Here is a 15,226-nt window from a genome sequence, read left to right on the forward strand (position 1 = left end):
AACGGATCCAGATATCATATACCGGGCTCGGGATTTCATTTTACTTCTGTCCAGAACTGAAGTTCCACCATCTACGGTACATATTTGTTTTCTTTCTTTCAATGTAATTATATATGGTTACTAGGCCACAATACTTGTGTCTTAATCAAAACTCAGGTTCAGTTTATGTGTTTCTTTTACAATTCTTTCCGATTTGAGTGCACAACATGTTGAAAATCATGGGAATGGAGTGTATAGAATTGAAAATGTGAAGAATATCCAAGTCTGGGAATGGAATGCTAAATTTCGCACTACTCTAGCAGATCAAAAGGCATCTTTCTCATGGTGTACGTGTTGCACAATTTGGTGGTTTAATATGGTTGAGCAATGCTATACATGCCAGTTTAATAAGTACTAGAAGAATTAATGACCCATGCATGGTAGCTTTGCTTGTTATATTAATTTTGAGCAAGGTGTCAATTTTCTTGTTGATTACTGCAGTTCTTAATTTGTTAGGGCAATAGCATTTTCAGGGTGAATAGTTCTCACATATGCTTTTACCTTTTCGTTTCAATATTCATCATCTTATTGTAAACCTCTGAATTTTTGTTTGTATTGCACTTTCCTTTTACTTGCAGACTGCAAGTTTTTATTAATTTGAGCTACTTAGTATGGTGTACGTTTCTGATTTCAGTGCATAACATTTGTGTTTCAGCCCAAGAAGGTGGGCTGTGAGCAATACATGGGATCAAGGAGGTAGGTACAATATTACATTTTAATTAAAATTATGAATGTGATAACTTACATATGAGTGCATACAAATTTATCGGGTAATGTTTATGTTTTTGTTAACCTTTACTAGTAGCATTGTATGCAATTTGGTTAAACCATTAGAGCTGGGTGACTTTAGTAAAACAGGAATTAATAGTTGGGGATAACATATGTAATATATAAGCCTTCATGTGGGCCCTCTGGTGCATGGCTACCATGTGAAAATCCAAGACCTCTCTGAAATTGATAATGGAAATGTTGTAAAAGCTCGATCAGTTTTCATCTTGTCTAATCTCTACCTTCTTTTTTTTTTCTTTCGCAGAAGCGATTTGCTAAACAGAGGAACAGATTCCTGCAAAATTTAACAGTGAGTAAAATGATTTAAATTGTGCCTAGCTCACTGATCTTCCAACTCAAAAGAAACAAGGAATATATAGATAATTACTAAGCAGATTTTTTGTCTTCACACACATTCTAATAGTACTTACAGTGCTCAATCAGTTCTTTCTGCTAACAACGTACATATTTGGGATGCGTGCAGGACCTTGCAAACCTGTTAGAGTTGTAATCTGTATGTTTGCGTAAGGTTTACAGAATTCCTTTGTGATTCCGATATATGTTATACACTGTACATATTTTCTTATTCTGGTCACGAACCTATTGACGAGACAAATACTATGAAGTTAGTGATTTTTAATATTTCCAGTAAATGGATCAACAGGGAAACTCTGTTACTGTTGCGGGGACTTCACTACTTAGGCATGTAAAGGTGGCAAGAAAGGCTGTGGAGAGGTGCTTTGTTGAAAATGTGAATCATGCAACTCTTGTCAGGTACTTAAAAATGGGGAAAGAGGAGATTGAAGTGGAGGGAAAGCTTCAGGCTTTGTGTAACTGAATTATTTTACATTATCGACTGGATCGTCGTATAACATTAGTCCCAATTAGGCCAGCCCCTATCATGCAACTCTTTGTCAAGCGCTGAAGAGTACGTGATGCATGATGGGCTCCAGGTACAGAACAAGCTTGAGAAGCTTTGTTTATCTGAACAGTAATATGAGGTGTGGGTTTCTCTGGCTTGTTTAAAACAAAGAATTCTACTATGGAAATGAAATTAATCCGTGGACCTAAAGATATAACACTGATTCTCACTAGTCACTAGTTACTACTTCCCACGCGAGACCCAAAACAGAAGGCCGAAACACCTAAACTAGATAATGAAGATGAAGAAGCAGCAGAATGGTCAGGTCGGTGAAAATGAAATAGTCTTGGGCATTAACAACCTATGCCAGTCCACTTCATCACACTAGCTAGTCCACCGTTAATTCACCATCTACCACCTACCAACCTAGCTACTTTCAAAATTCTTGCTGAGCTTTTATGCACAAAGTTGGTTCGAGATCGAGTACGTCAATATCATTCAATTCGAGATCAGATCGAGTCAAATAATGGGCCTAATACACAGCAAATTTGTAATGCATGGTATAGAACATAAGTGGAATATAAAAACCTTCATAATTTCTAATATTGGTTATATTGTAGGATGTACAATGGGACACTGGCTGCATCAATCCCTAGCGTGCAGCTCTTATCAAGAATTATAAACTGATTCTTCAAAACTAAAAAATTGCGATCGGATTATATATAAGCCTTAGGATTTATATATGTTTATGAATTGAAAGATACTTTGTGTATGGTACTCTTCTCCATAGATTTTTAGCACTGATCTATATATGGAATCATGCATGTTAACACAAGAAGTGTGCTTAGAAGTATAAGTATGGTTATCAACTAATCGTTATGGTAAGTTTTTTCTACTGTTATTTTATTTCCACAAGGTTCGTACGTGCTTGAAATGGGAAGCAATAATAGTATAGAGCCTTATTCCATTTATGAATGCCTGCAAAAGTATTACTGAACTTAACCTCTTGCCGACAGCTAGCTATCTGAGAATTGTCAGAGCTATCTGTTACTAAAAGCAAAGATCCTGAAATATGTACCCTAGCTATGTTATAGTCACAGGCACTGCAAGAGCAGTAGTTCAAAATCTAACTTTTGTCTCAAAATATTTTTGATCTCCATCATATATATCTCTTTTTATATTTTATTTATTTATTTATTTTGAATTCATCATCATATATATACACACACACACATAATTTTCTTTTTCTGCAACAAAGTACTGAACTTAACCTCTTGCCCAAAGCTAGCTAGCTGAGAATTGTCAGAGATAGCTGCTACTAAAAGCACAGATATATCCTAGCTCTTACTTAGTCACAGGCTTACAGCTACGGCAAGCAGCGGTTCAAATTCTAACTTTTGGCTGAAAATATTTTTGATCTCCTTCATATATTGATATATACCTCTCTCTTTTAATTTTTCTTTTTTTTGGATACCATCGTATATATCTCTGTGAAATAACATTTTGCACCTTTTCCTCTCACTCAATTTTTACTTTTTCCTTAGTAAAGAAATCTCGCTTGGCACATTGTTGGTTCAAATTAACGCACTAGTCAAGTGTATTTAAAGACAATGTCTTACTCAATACTACGTGATCACCAGCTCTAAAAATTTATCTCTTCTCAAATCGTATAGATAACGTATGAAAAAATGAATCGATTATTTCAAATAAAAGTATAAGTCGACGTACACACACAATATCAAGTGTTCGTATCTTTAATTTGAGGTAACAAAAATACATGTGATTGAGACCAAAATTGCTCTCATATCCGTCCCAAAAGTATGCAACTTGAATTTTAAGCCAATATATCAATATACATTGTGAGACAAGAATTGTAATAAGAAACTTAAAACTTATGGCAAAATTAATAGTTTAGGTTTTAACCAACAAGACCAGCAGATGATCGCGATCAAGCTAGGGTTTTGACTTCTTGTACATATAGTAATTAATTAATTCAGTAATAAGATAAATAATAAAAAAAGGCAATGTAATGAAAGTTTCTTTTGCAGCTCGTTGTAATTAGTAGCTAGTAAAAGTACTACTAGTTAGGACTGGGACCAATATATATTGGTCACATAGATAATCAAGTGCAGCTGTTTTCATCTGTTAGAAAGAGTTATGAAAGACTTAAGACCTATTTCCCTTTTTATGTAAATGGGCAAGCAGTCAAGGACAAGAAGAGAAGCAAATGAGGGGTCTGAGATCGACTTTGCTTTATTTCAGTAATGAGGCTTTATGAATAAGAAACAAATATTGGTTATTGTCCATGGTCCACTTTCAGCTTCGCCAATCATGAAACATTCTAGAGCTATATCAAGTAGAAGCCTTATTATAGTTTTCAAAACTGGTCTCCATCTCCAACCTATATAAGCTAGCAAAAATATTTACCTTGGGCACCGATCTCTACACCAAAAAGCACATTCGAATTCATAACCACGTACCTTACTGTATTTTCTATAATATGCAGAACTAACCGTGCATTGATCTCGGTCTATTGGAACTACAGTTTGTATCTCAATTGATTTTGCAAGAGATCGATAGTACTCTTGAGAACGAGTAGTAAAGAACAAACTTCTTTGTAATGCTACATATTGTTAAAGAAGATGTAAATGACTATAAAAGTAGCCATGAAAACAGCCCAAACCATATGCAAAATTAATAACCATAACTAAGCAGTCATAAATATTCATAGGCTTCATGTCATAAAGCATGAATAACCAGTCAACGTACATAATAACCATAACTAAGCAATGATAGTTGATCATATATAGGTTCATGTCATATTGTCATAAGCATGCATGACCATTTAGATTACAAAATAACCATAACTAACTGAGAGAATAGGTAATTAAAAGAAACAGTAGATCTTCAGATTCTGATTCTTCAAGACCCCAAACGGCCATAACCCCATCTGCATCAAAAGAGAAACCCCACAAATATAAGCTCAACATGCATATAATTAAAGAAGCGTCCAGTAAAATGTTTCTGTTAAACCTCTTGATGGAAATCTATGAGACTATGACGATGACGAGGAAAACTCTTAAGTAGAGTAAACTGTGATATATATATATATATTTGCCAAAAATCAATTGATATTGTTTAAAAGCCAACAAAACAAGGAAAGCCCCATTTTCATCATCGAAACAACGTTTTTCAAAAATACATGTGCATACATACGATGCTTTAGAAACTTGTAAATTAATGATCAATATATTTACGTAATGTTCTAACCAGAGAAATAGCTAGCCACGTACCTTGACGATCGAGATTAGGCGACGCCACCGCCTCTGGCGTATGGGTAACCCCTACGCGCATCGCGAGCCATTCTGGTGGCAATGGAGTCATCAGTGTCAGTGTCTGATATGGGAGGTTCAACGTGGCCGATCTCGCCACCCACGTCAGCAGGTCCAAGGTGCTGTTGCTGTGCTGCCTGTGCATTTTCAGGGTTTGCCGGAGGATCACCCACAGGGGTACCTTGGTGAACGACGCCTACCCACTCTTCTTGTTCTTCAGCAGCAGCAACAGCCGCAGCCGCAGCCTGAGCGGCAGCCAAAGTGGCAGCAGCCTCAGCTGCAGCACGAGCAGCAGCGGTACGACTCCGTGTGCGACTGGCAATGGAGTCAGGTGGGGGAGCATACCCTTGATTTGCCATAATCGATCTTTGAGCTATCAACTGGTTTGAGTAATAAGAGGGCAAAAGGCCAATGAAACTTAGCTAGCTATCGATCTCTCTGAGCTATCAACTGGTTTGAGTAATAAGAGAGAAAAAGGCCAATGATCGAAACTCAGCTACTTAGCTAGGGTTTATATACTAGTATATATAGTACTAGGCAGCTAGGTCAGTTCAATTGTTCAATAATATTAATAATATTGGTGAGGACATATATGCAGGGGAAGAAGACACTTCGGTTCTTTGAAGTGGTTTTCTTTTTCAACTCTCTTAAAAAAGTGGTCCAGAGAATTAAATCGCGATCTGTAATTGTGGAAAGATCATAATTCAGTTCTATCTGCGTTCAGGTTTCCTTAAAAAGGAAAAGTGGGTATTTGACGAAATGGAGCACAGCAGTGGACAGTGAGATCACGTGGTAGCTATCTCTCTCTCTCTTCTGTCAATTCGATATTTCTAAACGAATTATTGAAATGAGATGGTTTGTTTGCGCTCCAATTTTAATTTGTTCTGTGTACAGCAACCCTTCCATTTTCAGTTTTCACATCCACTACTACTGCTATTTTATTTAACTATTGTTATGCGTAGGGATTTAAATCTTTTTGAAATTGCTAAAATTTTATAGTTTGAGTTCACCAATTTTGAGCGAAATTTACAATTCTTTTAAGAGTTAATTTTTACACACCAATAGTTTTTGATATTTCAATTGATAATTGAAATTTTCGTAAATTATAATATCAAAATTTCGAACCTTTTGTGCATGCATTGATCGCTATGCTACAATATGTCTGAGTAAGTATATAGTGTGCCCTGGTAAGTGGTAAACCCAAGACTACTAAAATGATTGAATATAATTAAACCAGTGTTTGCCATGTCAAGTAGGATCGAGGTCACTAATTGAATTTGGTTACATTTTTGTAATTGCTTTTATTAACGAAAGTGAATATGGAGATAGTTTGCAACCACACGTCCACCAAGTCCACAACCAAAACTTGTCAATGCTAGCTACTGTATCAATTCGATCTTTATTGGTTTCTATAAATTGCTATCAATGAACTGCTACTAGAGACTGATATGCGCGCATCATAAATAGTATTCCATGTAGAGATCACATATCATATAAGTCTATGCACGTACGTCTTTTTAATTAACATAGATATTTAATTACTAAGGGCCGGTGAAGAATTATGGTCAGAACAGTTACTTCTCCTTTGTTATGATTATGGCGTCAGTTTTTCAGCAGGACCAAGTGTAAAATTGAAGTTATTTTGTGCAAGGATACTTGAAAATAATCAAGAGGCGTAGCCTTGGTACTAATAATTTTGATTTCGATTGTATAAAGCGGTTTCAACTTCCAATCTAATTGGGTTGTTGTTGTTCTTTATCTAGAGGTTGTAATATCTAGATCCCATCGATGCATACATAAAATCAACGTTGATTTGATACATACGTAGGTAAAAAGACAATGTATGAATTGTGTGAGCAAGTCTTTCTTTGGTACATATGTTGAAGTATGAATAAGACATATACAAATCATGTTTGTTGATCATTTATCTTCATGGTGATAATTAGGGTGGTTAGACCTTTTCATATAGTAGATTACTTCGTATGTGCTCGGCCCTTTCAATCTCTTAGGTATTCATGAGAGATTAGTAGTCGTGAAATCATAACTACCAACACCGAATTATGTACCTTATTTATGTGATTTTATGTTTAAATCACAATATAAGCAGTAATTCTTACTGGCTAATTAATGTGTGAAATTGACAAATTATGTAAGTGCGAGTATTGCTTAATGCATGTCTTCTGAGTTGGAAAAAGAAGAAGAAGGAAAAGAGTCACTCGAGAAACTGAGATTGGTCAAATGTTTGTGAGGGTTTTGTGATTTATATCGATCAACTAGCAGAAAGAACAAGGAAAGTCGGAGTCATATTTGACTAAAGGGCAGAAGGCAAAGAAAGTTTGATCCTACTAGAAAAACTAGGTAATTTATTACTAATTGGCATCATATGTGAAATTATGGTATGTTCGATTATATTAGGAACATGTGGTTTTCACATTACCTTGACGGTGTAGAGTTAAGATTTTTCGATCACCAACTTTTTATGTCCGGCCATAAGTGATCGAAAGTGTCACATTTGATATGAAATAATTGATTTGTGAAAACATTCGACCCTAATTGACGGATTGAAGATATATGATTGACAAACCTTATTTATCTGAATACATGCATCAGTGTATATATGTACATCAAAGATGCTAAGACTCCCGCAAATGATAGCAAGTTGCTAATTCCCACCCCCAAATTTCAATCTTCAAACTGCACAATTAGGAATTTAATAATATGAGAAATAAAATTATGATAATGTTTTAAGGAAGTAATTATATACATAAGAAAGTTGGTGGATTTTGATCAGTTTTGTACAACATGCAGTAAAATACTTGAGAGCTAGGTACATATAATTTTGAAGTAAGAAGTAATTAGAACCACATTGAAGAGCTGTACCAACCAAGTCGACTTCCAGTCTTCAACCATTATTCCACTAGTAAACACACTTCACTGGAAACAAGCAACAAGTAATTAGAACCACATTGAAGAGCTGTACCAATCAACCATTATTCCACTAGTAAACACACTTCACTGGAAATTTTCATAAATTACCTGCAGGAAGATTTAAGAGCTACACCAACCAGCCATGTGCTATATATTAATCTTCAATTCTTTAAATCTTTGTGGTACTGTAATATTTTTTTAATTTTTTTTTATGACATCTTTGTGGTGTAAATTCGAGTTGCTTTATTTTGCAATTATCATAATTAGCCTTCTTAATTAAAGGTGATTTATAAAATTTTCTAGTATTTCAAGGTTATTTTCGTAAATAACAAACCCTATTCTCTTATAAAAATTTTCTTAACCGTTTAAGAAAAAACACAAATTATTTTTGGAGAAATTGCAAGTTCTGGGCCTTTCCCAAGGCCCAAACAGCCCACCTACGGATGTATATAAATCCCCCTCACACTCACACGGCGGTGAAGAAAAATAAGCCGAAACAAAAGCGCAGAGAGAGAGAGAGAGAGAGAGAGCTCTGAGAGTGACGATGGAGATCGGCGCCGGTCACAAATCGAAGATGCCGTGCCCAAACTCCGAGCACATGGAGTCGGAAAAGTCTGAAGTGACCTCCTTCACCGAGTCATTCTCCAAATACCACAGTTGAGTCACGTACTACGTAATTCGACGATCATAGCTAATTAACTTTCCTTAAAGACTTACACAAGTTAGTAAATTGTTTTGTGCAGTACCAAAGTTGAAAGATGCTTGGCCGGAGGTGGAATCGGCTTTACAAGAGCATGGAATTTCTTACACACTCAATCTGGTATGCATAAGAAATTTGTTCTTTCTACACCTACCTAGCTAGCTTTGTTAATTCTACTCGATCTGGTTTACATTACATTACATTAATCAGTGGTTTATGTCAAATTATGACAGGCTGAGCTTTACATGACTGTCTCAACCACCCCAAGGACCAAAGATCCAGACATCATTCACAGGGCTAGGGAGATTATTGTGCTTCTGTCCAAAACTACTACTCCGACATATGTGGTACAATTCAATTCACACATCCTTTCATTCTATAATTAGCGTTTTTATTTTTGTTTCTCTCACTCTAATTCTTTGGCAATAGCCTGTAAATAATGTTTTGCATCTTTATTTAAAATATCATGCGTCTATGTTTACAGGCATTTCTTTTACAATTGATTTTAGGGATTCGAGTGCATAACATGTTCAAGTCATCCAAATCTAGCGTATAGAATTAAAAATGCAGAATAATTACAGTTTTATTTAACAACAGAATATAAACCTTCTCACCTGCAGTTCTAGGTATTTAGTGAACAAATTGAAAAGCCAGTATGTGTTGCAATTGGTTTTCTATTGACAACAGCCAGCTTTTGGTAGCTTGTTTTACCGACATTATATTTATTCCCCAAACCTGTAGATATTTACATTGTTTTGAATAAGGTGTTTATTCTCGTTCATTGACTGCAATCTTTAATCTAAGAAGGCAACAGCATATAAGCAGTATTTTCAAGGTGAATAGTAATCACACCTGTATTTGTTTTTGGTTGATTCAACACATTAATTTAAGCATTTGAAATAAGAAATTATGTTTATGTTGCTCTCTTGCATAGCAAACTGCACATTTTTCTTTTTCTGATTAGAGTGCATAACGTTTTTATTTCAGGTAATTGATATATTGAATGGCGATATGCATCATGACCACATCAAAACTGGGTATCAAGAAGGTGGGCTTGCTGCAATACATGGGATCAAGAAGGTGGGTATTGCATTCTTCTTAGCTCTGCTGTCTTTGAAATTTTTTGCTGAACTTAATAAAGTAACATTTAAGCCTTTCCTCTAATTGTGCATTCGTGATGCCTTTCAATTTTTAAAATGTAATTAGTTTGGTGATTTATAAGGTTTAGAGTTGAGTTATCGTTTAGTGAAACAGGTTAGAATGGAAATAACATGAGCTATATAAGCCTTCACATAGTTGCTCTGCTGCATAACTACTCTTCTTCTCTCCGTAATAGAAGCTCTCTCATCTTCTAATCTCTAGCTACTTTTTTTTCCTTTCTTTTTTTATTTTCAGGAGCGATTTGATAAACGGAGGATCAGATTCTTTGAAAACGTAAAGGTACATAAAGTCCTATATTATGTCTTGCGATCTTCTAGACAAATGGAATAAAGAATGAAAGGATAAATAGGCATTCCTTATCTTCACTTTTTAGTAGGTACTTACCATGGTTAATTCTCTCTGCTAACAATATAATTTGGATGCAGGACCTTGCATGCCTGATGAGTTGTCATCTGTATGTTAACGTAAGGTTACAATTCCTGTGTGATTCTGATACATTATACATTGTGCACTTATTTTTCTTGTCTATACGATGAATATAATTTTTTTTAACATGTGCCAATGAACAGGGAAACACTGTGACTGCCGCGGGAACTTCACTTGAGCATGTAAAGCTGGTCAGGATGGTCGTTGAAAGGTGTTATGTTGAAAATGTGAATCCTGCAACTATTGTCAGTCGCTTAAAAATGAGGAAAGATATGCTTAATGTGGAGAGAAGGCTTCAAGCTTTGTTGATGTGAATTGTTGTTATTTACGGGATTGTTATAAAAGATTAGCCTAATTAGTCAAAGTTAGTTTAAACTAACAATAAGATCAAACATATAACTATTAGCAGCGGCCTTGTTGCTGGATTGATTGATGTAATGTAGTGGATTGCAATGCATGTGGAAGGGTTGTTATTGTGATTGAAAGAACATAATGTAGTAATGAGTTGAGTTTTATAACTTCTAATATATGAAGGTTTTATTTGACAATATCTTCTCTTCTGGTTAAGAAGTTGCCGGCTACGTTGCACTCAAACTCCTCATAAGAACATAAATTCATTGGGAAAAGGCAAACCAGGAACTGAACATGTTGTTCCAGCATGCCTTCCCTATGGCAGAACAGAAGAGAGCCTAAAGCTCTTGATGCCAACCTCAGAAGTCAGAAACTCGGCTTTCCGCATAATCCCTGATAAATATAATCTGCTGCCTTCTTTGTTTTTGACTAACTGATATGATAATTTTACAAAAAAAGTAACAAAAAATAAAAAAATGACTACTTGTAGAATTGATAGTGTGAAGTCTTTTGATAGTTTGACATCCATCCGTTTTGGATTCAAGCATTGGCAAGCTCAGTGGCAGCAGGAGCGGCGCTGCCAGTAGTTGGTCTGAAATAGAACAATTATGCCCCATAAATATGAAGTCTTGAAAGCATAAGATCAGGATATAACATAGAAGAGACACGGCAAAAAATGAAGGGATCGAAAGCTTACACGCCCATGAAAACTTTGCAGGCATCATAGATACCCCATTGGCTTCCGGTAAGGGTTCCGATCATGACTATACGAAGAGGAAGACCCCGGGTGAAAAGACCCCACACTCCTAGATTCTTCACAGCCTGCAACATACATCAATTAAAATTGGCACATTAACAAAAGATGACCAAGTACAACTATGAGGCTACTTAATGCTTATATATATGAGCATTAACTGGACTCACATCACTAACAGTTGCCCCCTAGGCATTGTTGAGGAAAGACACCAAGTTATCAGCAGGGTGTGAAACAACATCACAGAACACACCAGCCACATATCCACACGCAAAGCTCACTCCGAGCTGCAAGGGTGTGTTGCACTGCTCTTTCGGTGTTGGGATCACATGCTTGTAAGTGAGCTCGACAAATTTCTCGAAAGTTGAAAATTTCATCATTGTATCTGTACAAAACTCACCAAGTAATTGTTATCAGCAATAACTCCAGAAGATAATGAATCTTAACAAGCATGATCATGTTATGTTGCTAGACTGTGACGGATAGAGAAGCATAACTTACAAGGAATTTGGCGTCCCCAAAGAGGAATAATCCCTTTGTACAACCTGTAAGGCAATCAAAGCAGTAATTATCAAACCAAAGTTCTTGCATTCCATATATATTAATTACTACATACAACAAGCTAGTGCCAATTCTGAGTAACATTATATATTCATATAATACCCGAGAGCGCCTTCGGATTTGATAAACTTTGGTAGCCCATCTGTCAAACCTCTGGCGAACGGCAAAGAACTCGTAGAGGCCGTACTTGCCGGCACCCTGAGCACTGTAACCAATCAAAGTGGGCGCCCAAGCCCTAAAGAAACCTCTAATTCCTTGCTCCATGAACATAACTCCAAATACAGAGATAAGGCTTTTGTATTTTGCCGGGTCAATCTACGTCATCATCAACACAATTTCAATATCCACCTGGTGAAGAAAGAATCTCTACTTGGCTACGCCATTTCTAATTTGTTCACCAAATGATACGTTTAGTTTGGAAAAAGAACTTCTAAACTTGAGTGATTATTACAATGACATTTTCCAAAAATTTGGATTGATCCACACTAAAATTACTTATTTAGAACCATTGGCGATTCCGTTAAGCGCCTTGGCTACATCCAATTGACTCCGGATCAACTTGACAGGATCACATTTCTTGTTGATTCTCTTTTCCATATCAAGCTGATTTTGCTTAAGATTCTCCATCAGCTTCGAAATCGTATCCTCCTTCATTTGGTGGACTTGAACCTGCAAAACTTTTACCTCTGATGAGTTGATGTAACATTTCCCGGCCAATCAAGAACACCAATATCAGCCAGGCAATTTTCTCCATCGCTCTGAATTTCAGCTAGCTTCTTGATTAATTTCTGGCTAGAATAGACAACGGTCTAGGTCCGAAGACTAACAGACATACTCTACTTATATATACTACAGATACTTCGCGATCAACAAGTATTTTTTAGTCTGGAACTCCGAATTAGTGAGCAACAAGTTTCTTAATCAACAAGCTGTGTAATAGGGACACAAGCTGGATTGCACATTTGCACCAGAGCAACTTGTACCGGAGATTTTGAAAAAACTACGCACAGACGTCAGCATGTGTACTTGTATATTTAAAACAAATATCCGAGCACGAGAATTCCATCAGCTGCTACATGGCCTTTCTTGAACTTTTTGAATGTAGCTATATAAACTGCACAAGTAGATTTTTGTTTTGGTTTTGGCTTGTGAAAAATAGATCCTGGAGACACTTGTTTGACAGATAATTGTGAGTTTGTGACCTTATTATATGAAATGTGAAATTAATGTTAAACAATGTCATCTTGTGAGTTTGTAACCTTATTAAGCAATGTCATCATGTTAGACAATTGTGAGTTTGTGACCTTATGATGAAATGTGTGTTTATATACCCTATATGAAGGACACCTGTATACATTTATTTTGTGTACTATCTTGTTAGATTATAGGCAGCACAATTATGCAGGAAAGTTTTGTTTGTTAACAGGTTCTGCCCAAGCCTTTCTTGAAGTATAATGGGATTATGCAGTGGTGCTTTGGAGTCATGGAGGAAGATGCGGGCATATTTTGTCAATGTTTTTTCACTGCTGAGGTTGAGGGAGTACAGAGCATTCCACACCAATAATCTCAAGTCACATGAGTTGCAGTGCTGAAATTTGGTTGTGCAAGACACTCAACAGATCATCTGACAAGAAACATTCGAGCTGACGGCATTACTTTTCTAGCTTGAAAGTTTACTAGAGAACTTATGGGTACTTATACATTACAAGGGGTCATTCGAGCGTATCTAAATAGGTACTACGTTTACATATAGATCCCTACGTTGTTACATTCCATTTAGGATATTGGCTGCCATTACAACTCACAAGAAACTATAGGGCAGTGGTAGTGGCAATCGACATGGCTCCTCGCTTATTTATTAGATGCATGTCATCAAAATCTGTGTCGCAAGAGCGACCACAACTACTCCAATTCCAGATTTGGACTCGGAGACTTGCTATCCGGTACCATGATGGTGCTAAATTTTTTTTTTTTTTACTTTGTCAAGGAGAATCCAAAAGCTTTCTAGACCCAAGATAAACCCTTTCAGCGTGTGTGAAATGCTCCAACTGTGCATTGCAGCACAATTCATGGCCACTTTGATAGTTTCGGAGTTCGAACCTAGGTTGGGGAGCACACCCAACTATGCAAGAACCAGTAGGCCACTTGCAGTGGTTATGATGGTGCTGAATTTGAATTATAAGACACATTTACAAAAACTAGGCATATCAACTTGAAGCACTACACTAATGATATCTATTTATTCAGTGATGATCACACGATCACCAGGCGATCAAAAAATTTGTAGTCACCGATCCTTGAATTTAATTTGAATGGTTGAGATTAAAACACCTAAAATTGATTCTTTTAATCTTAACACTTGATATCAAATACAATTGTGAGTGGCCACACAATCCTTGATTGAATCACATTTGTGACCGTGTGAACATTACTATCTATCTTTATTTAGGATCCTTGGCCCATAAGTCCATTTCTAGGAAAGAAAAAACTTCCCATCACCTAAAACAAAACAAATAAGCTTCTTCATGAGCATTTAACCCAAAAAAAAAAATGTGAAATGACGATTTTGTAATAACATCAGTTATCTAATTACAAAATTGCCACCTCTTCTTTCATGAGACTCTCTCTCTCTCTCTCTCTCTCTCTCTCAGATGATAAGAGTCGTTAGTTGTCATGAGTCTCATGACTTGTAACACCCCAACCCGAATTTTTCGAAATGAATTTGGATTAATGGTGAATTGGAATATTGGACCCAAAAACCATATTGTTCAACAATATATCAAAATGAAATTAAATCACATCATCATATAGATCTTGTTGTCTAGATTGAACTTGGTACCTGAGTCAATTGAAAAGTTCAGGAAACCTTTGAAACGACCAAACCCCCCACCGCCTCGATTTCATCGTAATGGTGATCTCATAAACAGAGGGTGAGCAATAGGATCACATCATCGAACAATAAATCCGATTACAGAACATCGAAACCTGTGAAGAGAGGAGAGATAGACAGAGGGTGAGTAATAGGATCACATCATCGAACAATAAATCCGATTACAGAACATCGAAACCTGTGAAGAGAGGAGAGAGGGAGAGAGAGTTCTAGATAGAACGAGAGAATTTTTCTCTGCTCCATCTCCCCTAGCTGGTCTAAACTTATATAGACTTAAATTCAACGGTCAAGATGATGTTGTGATAAACAACGATCCAGATTCAATCACTTAAATTTCCTTTATTTCAAATAAATTTTCTTAATTCTCAAATTAAAAAAAAATCATAATAAATAGCTTAAGTATCTGAAAAATTTCACGTAAACTTCCACAGACTCGTCTCAATACGAACTTTAA

General features: G+C 36.2%; 2 protein-coding genes, 1 long non-coding RNA gene and 1 pseudogene across 4 annotated transcripts; 1 reads left to right on the top strand and 3 right to left on the bottom strand.

Annotated features, from left to right (window-relative positions):
* Window positions 1–4,479: 4,479 nt before the first annotated feature.
* Window positions 4,480–5,535, bottom strand: LOC121052194. The gene is made up of 2 exons (XM_040516516.1): window positions 4,963–5,535; window positions 4,480–4,619 (listed from the first exon to the last, which is right to left on the bottom strand). The coding sequence occupies exon 1, from the start codon at window positions 5,358–5,360 to the stop codon at window positions 4,977–4,979; it is 384 nt and encodes a 127-aa protein (XP_040372450.1). The 5' UTR covers window positions 5,361–5,535; the 3' UTR covers window positions 4,480–4,619; window positions 4,963–4,976.
* Window positions 5,536–8,408: 2,873 nt separating this feature from the next.
* On the top strand, window positions 8,409–10,741 carry LOC112192464 (KRR1 small subunit processome component homolog). Of its 2 annotated transcripts, none has more exons than XM_024332219.2 (7): window positions 8,409–8,585; window positions 8,673–8,749; window positions 8,863–8,976; window positions 9,617–9,709; window positions 10,025–10,069; window positions 10,216–10,254; window positions 10,360–10,741. In XM_024332219.2, exons 1-7 carry the CDS (start codon window positions 8,474–8,476, stop codon window positions 10,528–10,530), a joined length of 651 nt encoding a protein of 216 aa, XP_024187987.1. In that variant the 5' UTR covers window positions 8,409–8,473; the 3' UTR covers window positions 10,531–10,741. The 2 variants fall into 2 exon arrangements, with proteins under 2 accessions (XP_024187987.1, XP_024187988.1); XM_024332220.2 differs by having other exon boundaries at window positions 10,216–10,259; window positions 10,360–10,512.
* Window positions 10,742–10,814: 73 nt separating this feature from the next.
* On the bottom strand, window positions 10,815–12,536 carry LOC112194179 (annotated as a pseudogene).
* A 1,485-nt stretch (window positions 12,537–14,021) lies between these two features.
* On the bottom strand, window positions 14,022–15,011 carry LOC112192468. Its single transcript, XR_002933515.2, has 2 exons — window positions 14,722–15,011; window positions 14,022–14,381 (listed from the first exon to the last, which is right to left on the bottom strand). It is a non-coding gene; the product is annotated as an uncharacterized LOC112192468 (long non-coding RNA).
* Between the last annotated feature and the right edge of the window lie 215 nt (window positions 15,012–15,226).

Source organism: Rosa chinensis, chromosome 3, assembly GCF_002994745.2.
Source record: "Rosa chinensis cultivar Old Blush chromosome 3, RchiOBHm-V2, whole genome shotgun sequence".
NCBI classification, from domain to species: Eukaryota; Viridiplantae; Streptophyta; class Magnoliopsida; order Rosales; family Rosaceae; genus Rosa; species Rosa chinensis.

Excerpts from the sequence above, each read along its gene's own strand:
- LOC121052194 (XM_040516516.1), bottom strand. The coding sequence starts at position 5,360 with ATGGCAAATCAAGGGTATGCTCCCCCACCTGACTCCATTGCCAGTCGC.
- LOC112192464 (XM_024332219.2), top strand. The coding sequence starts at position 8,474 with ATGGAGATCGGCGCCGGTCACAAATCGAAGATGCCGTGCCCAAACTCC. Across the intron at positions 8,586-8,672 it reads GTCATTCTCCAAATACCACA|TACCAAAGTTGAAAGATGCT; the intron begins GTTGAGTCACGT and ends TGTTTTGTGCAG. Across the intron at positions 10,070-10,215 it reads GATTCTTTGAAAACGTAAAG|GACCTTGCATGCCTGATGAG; the intron begins GTACATAAAGTC and ends ATTTGGATGCAG.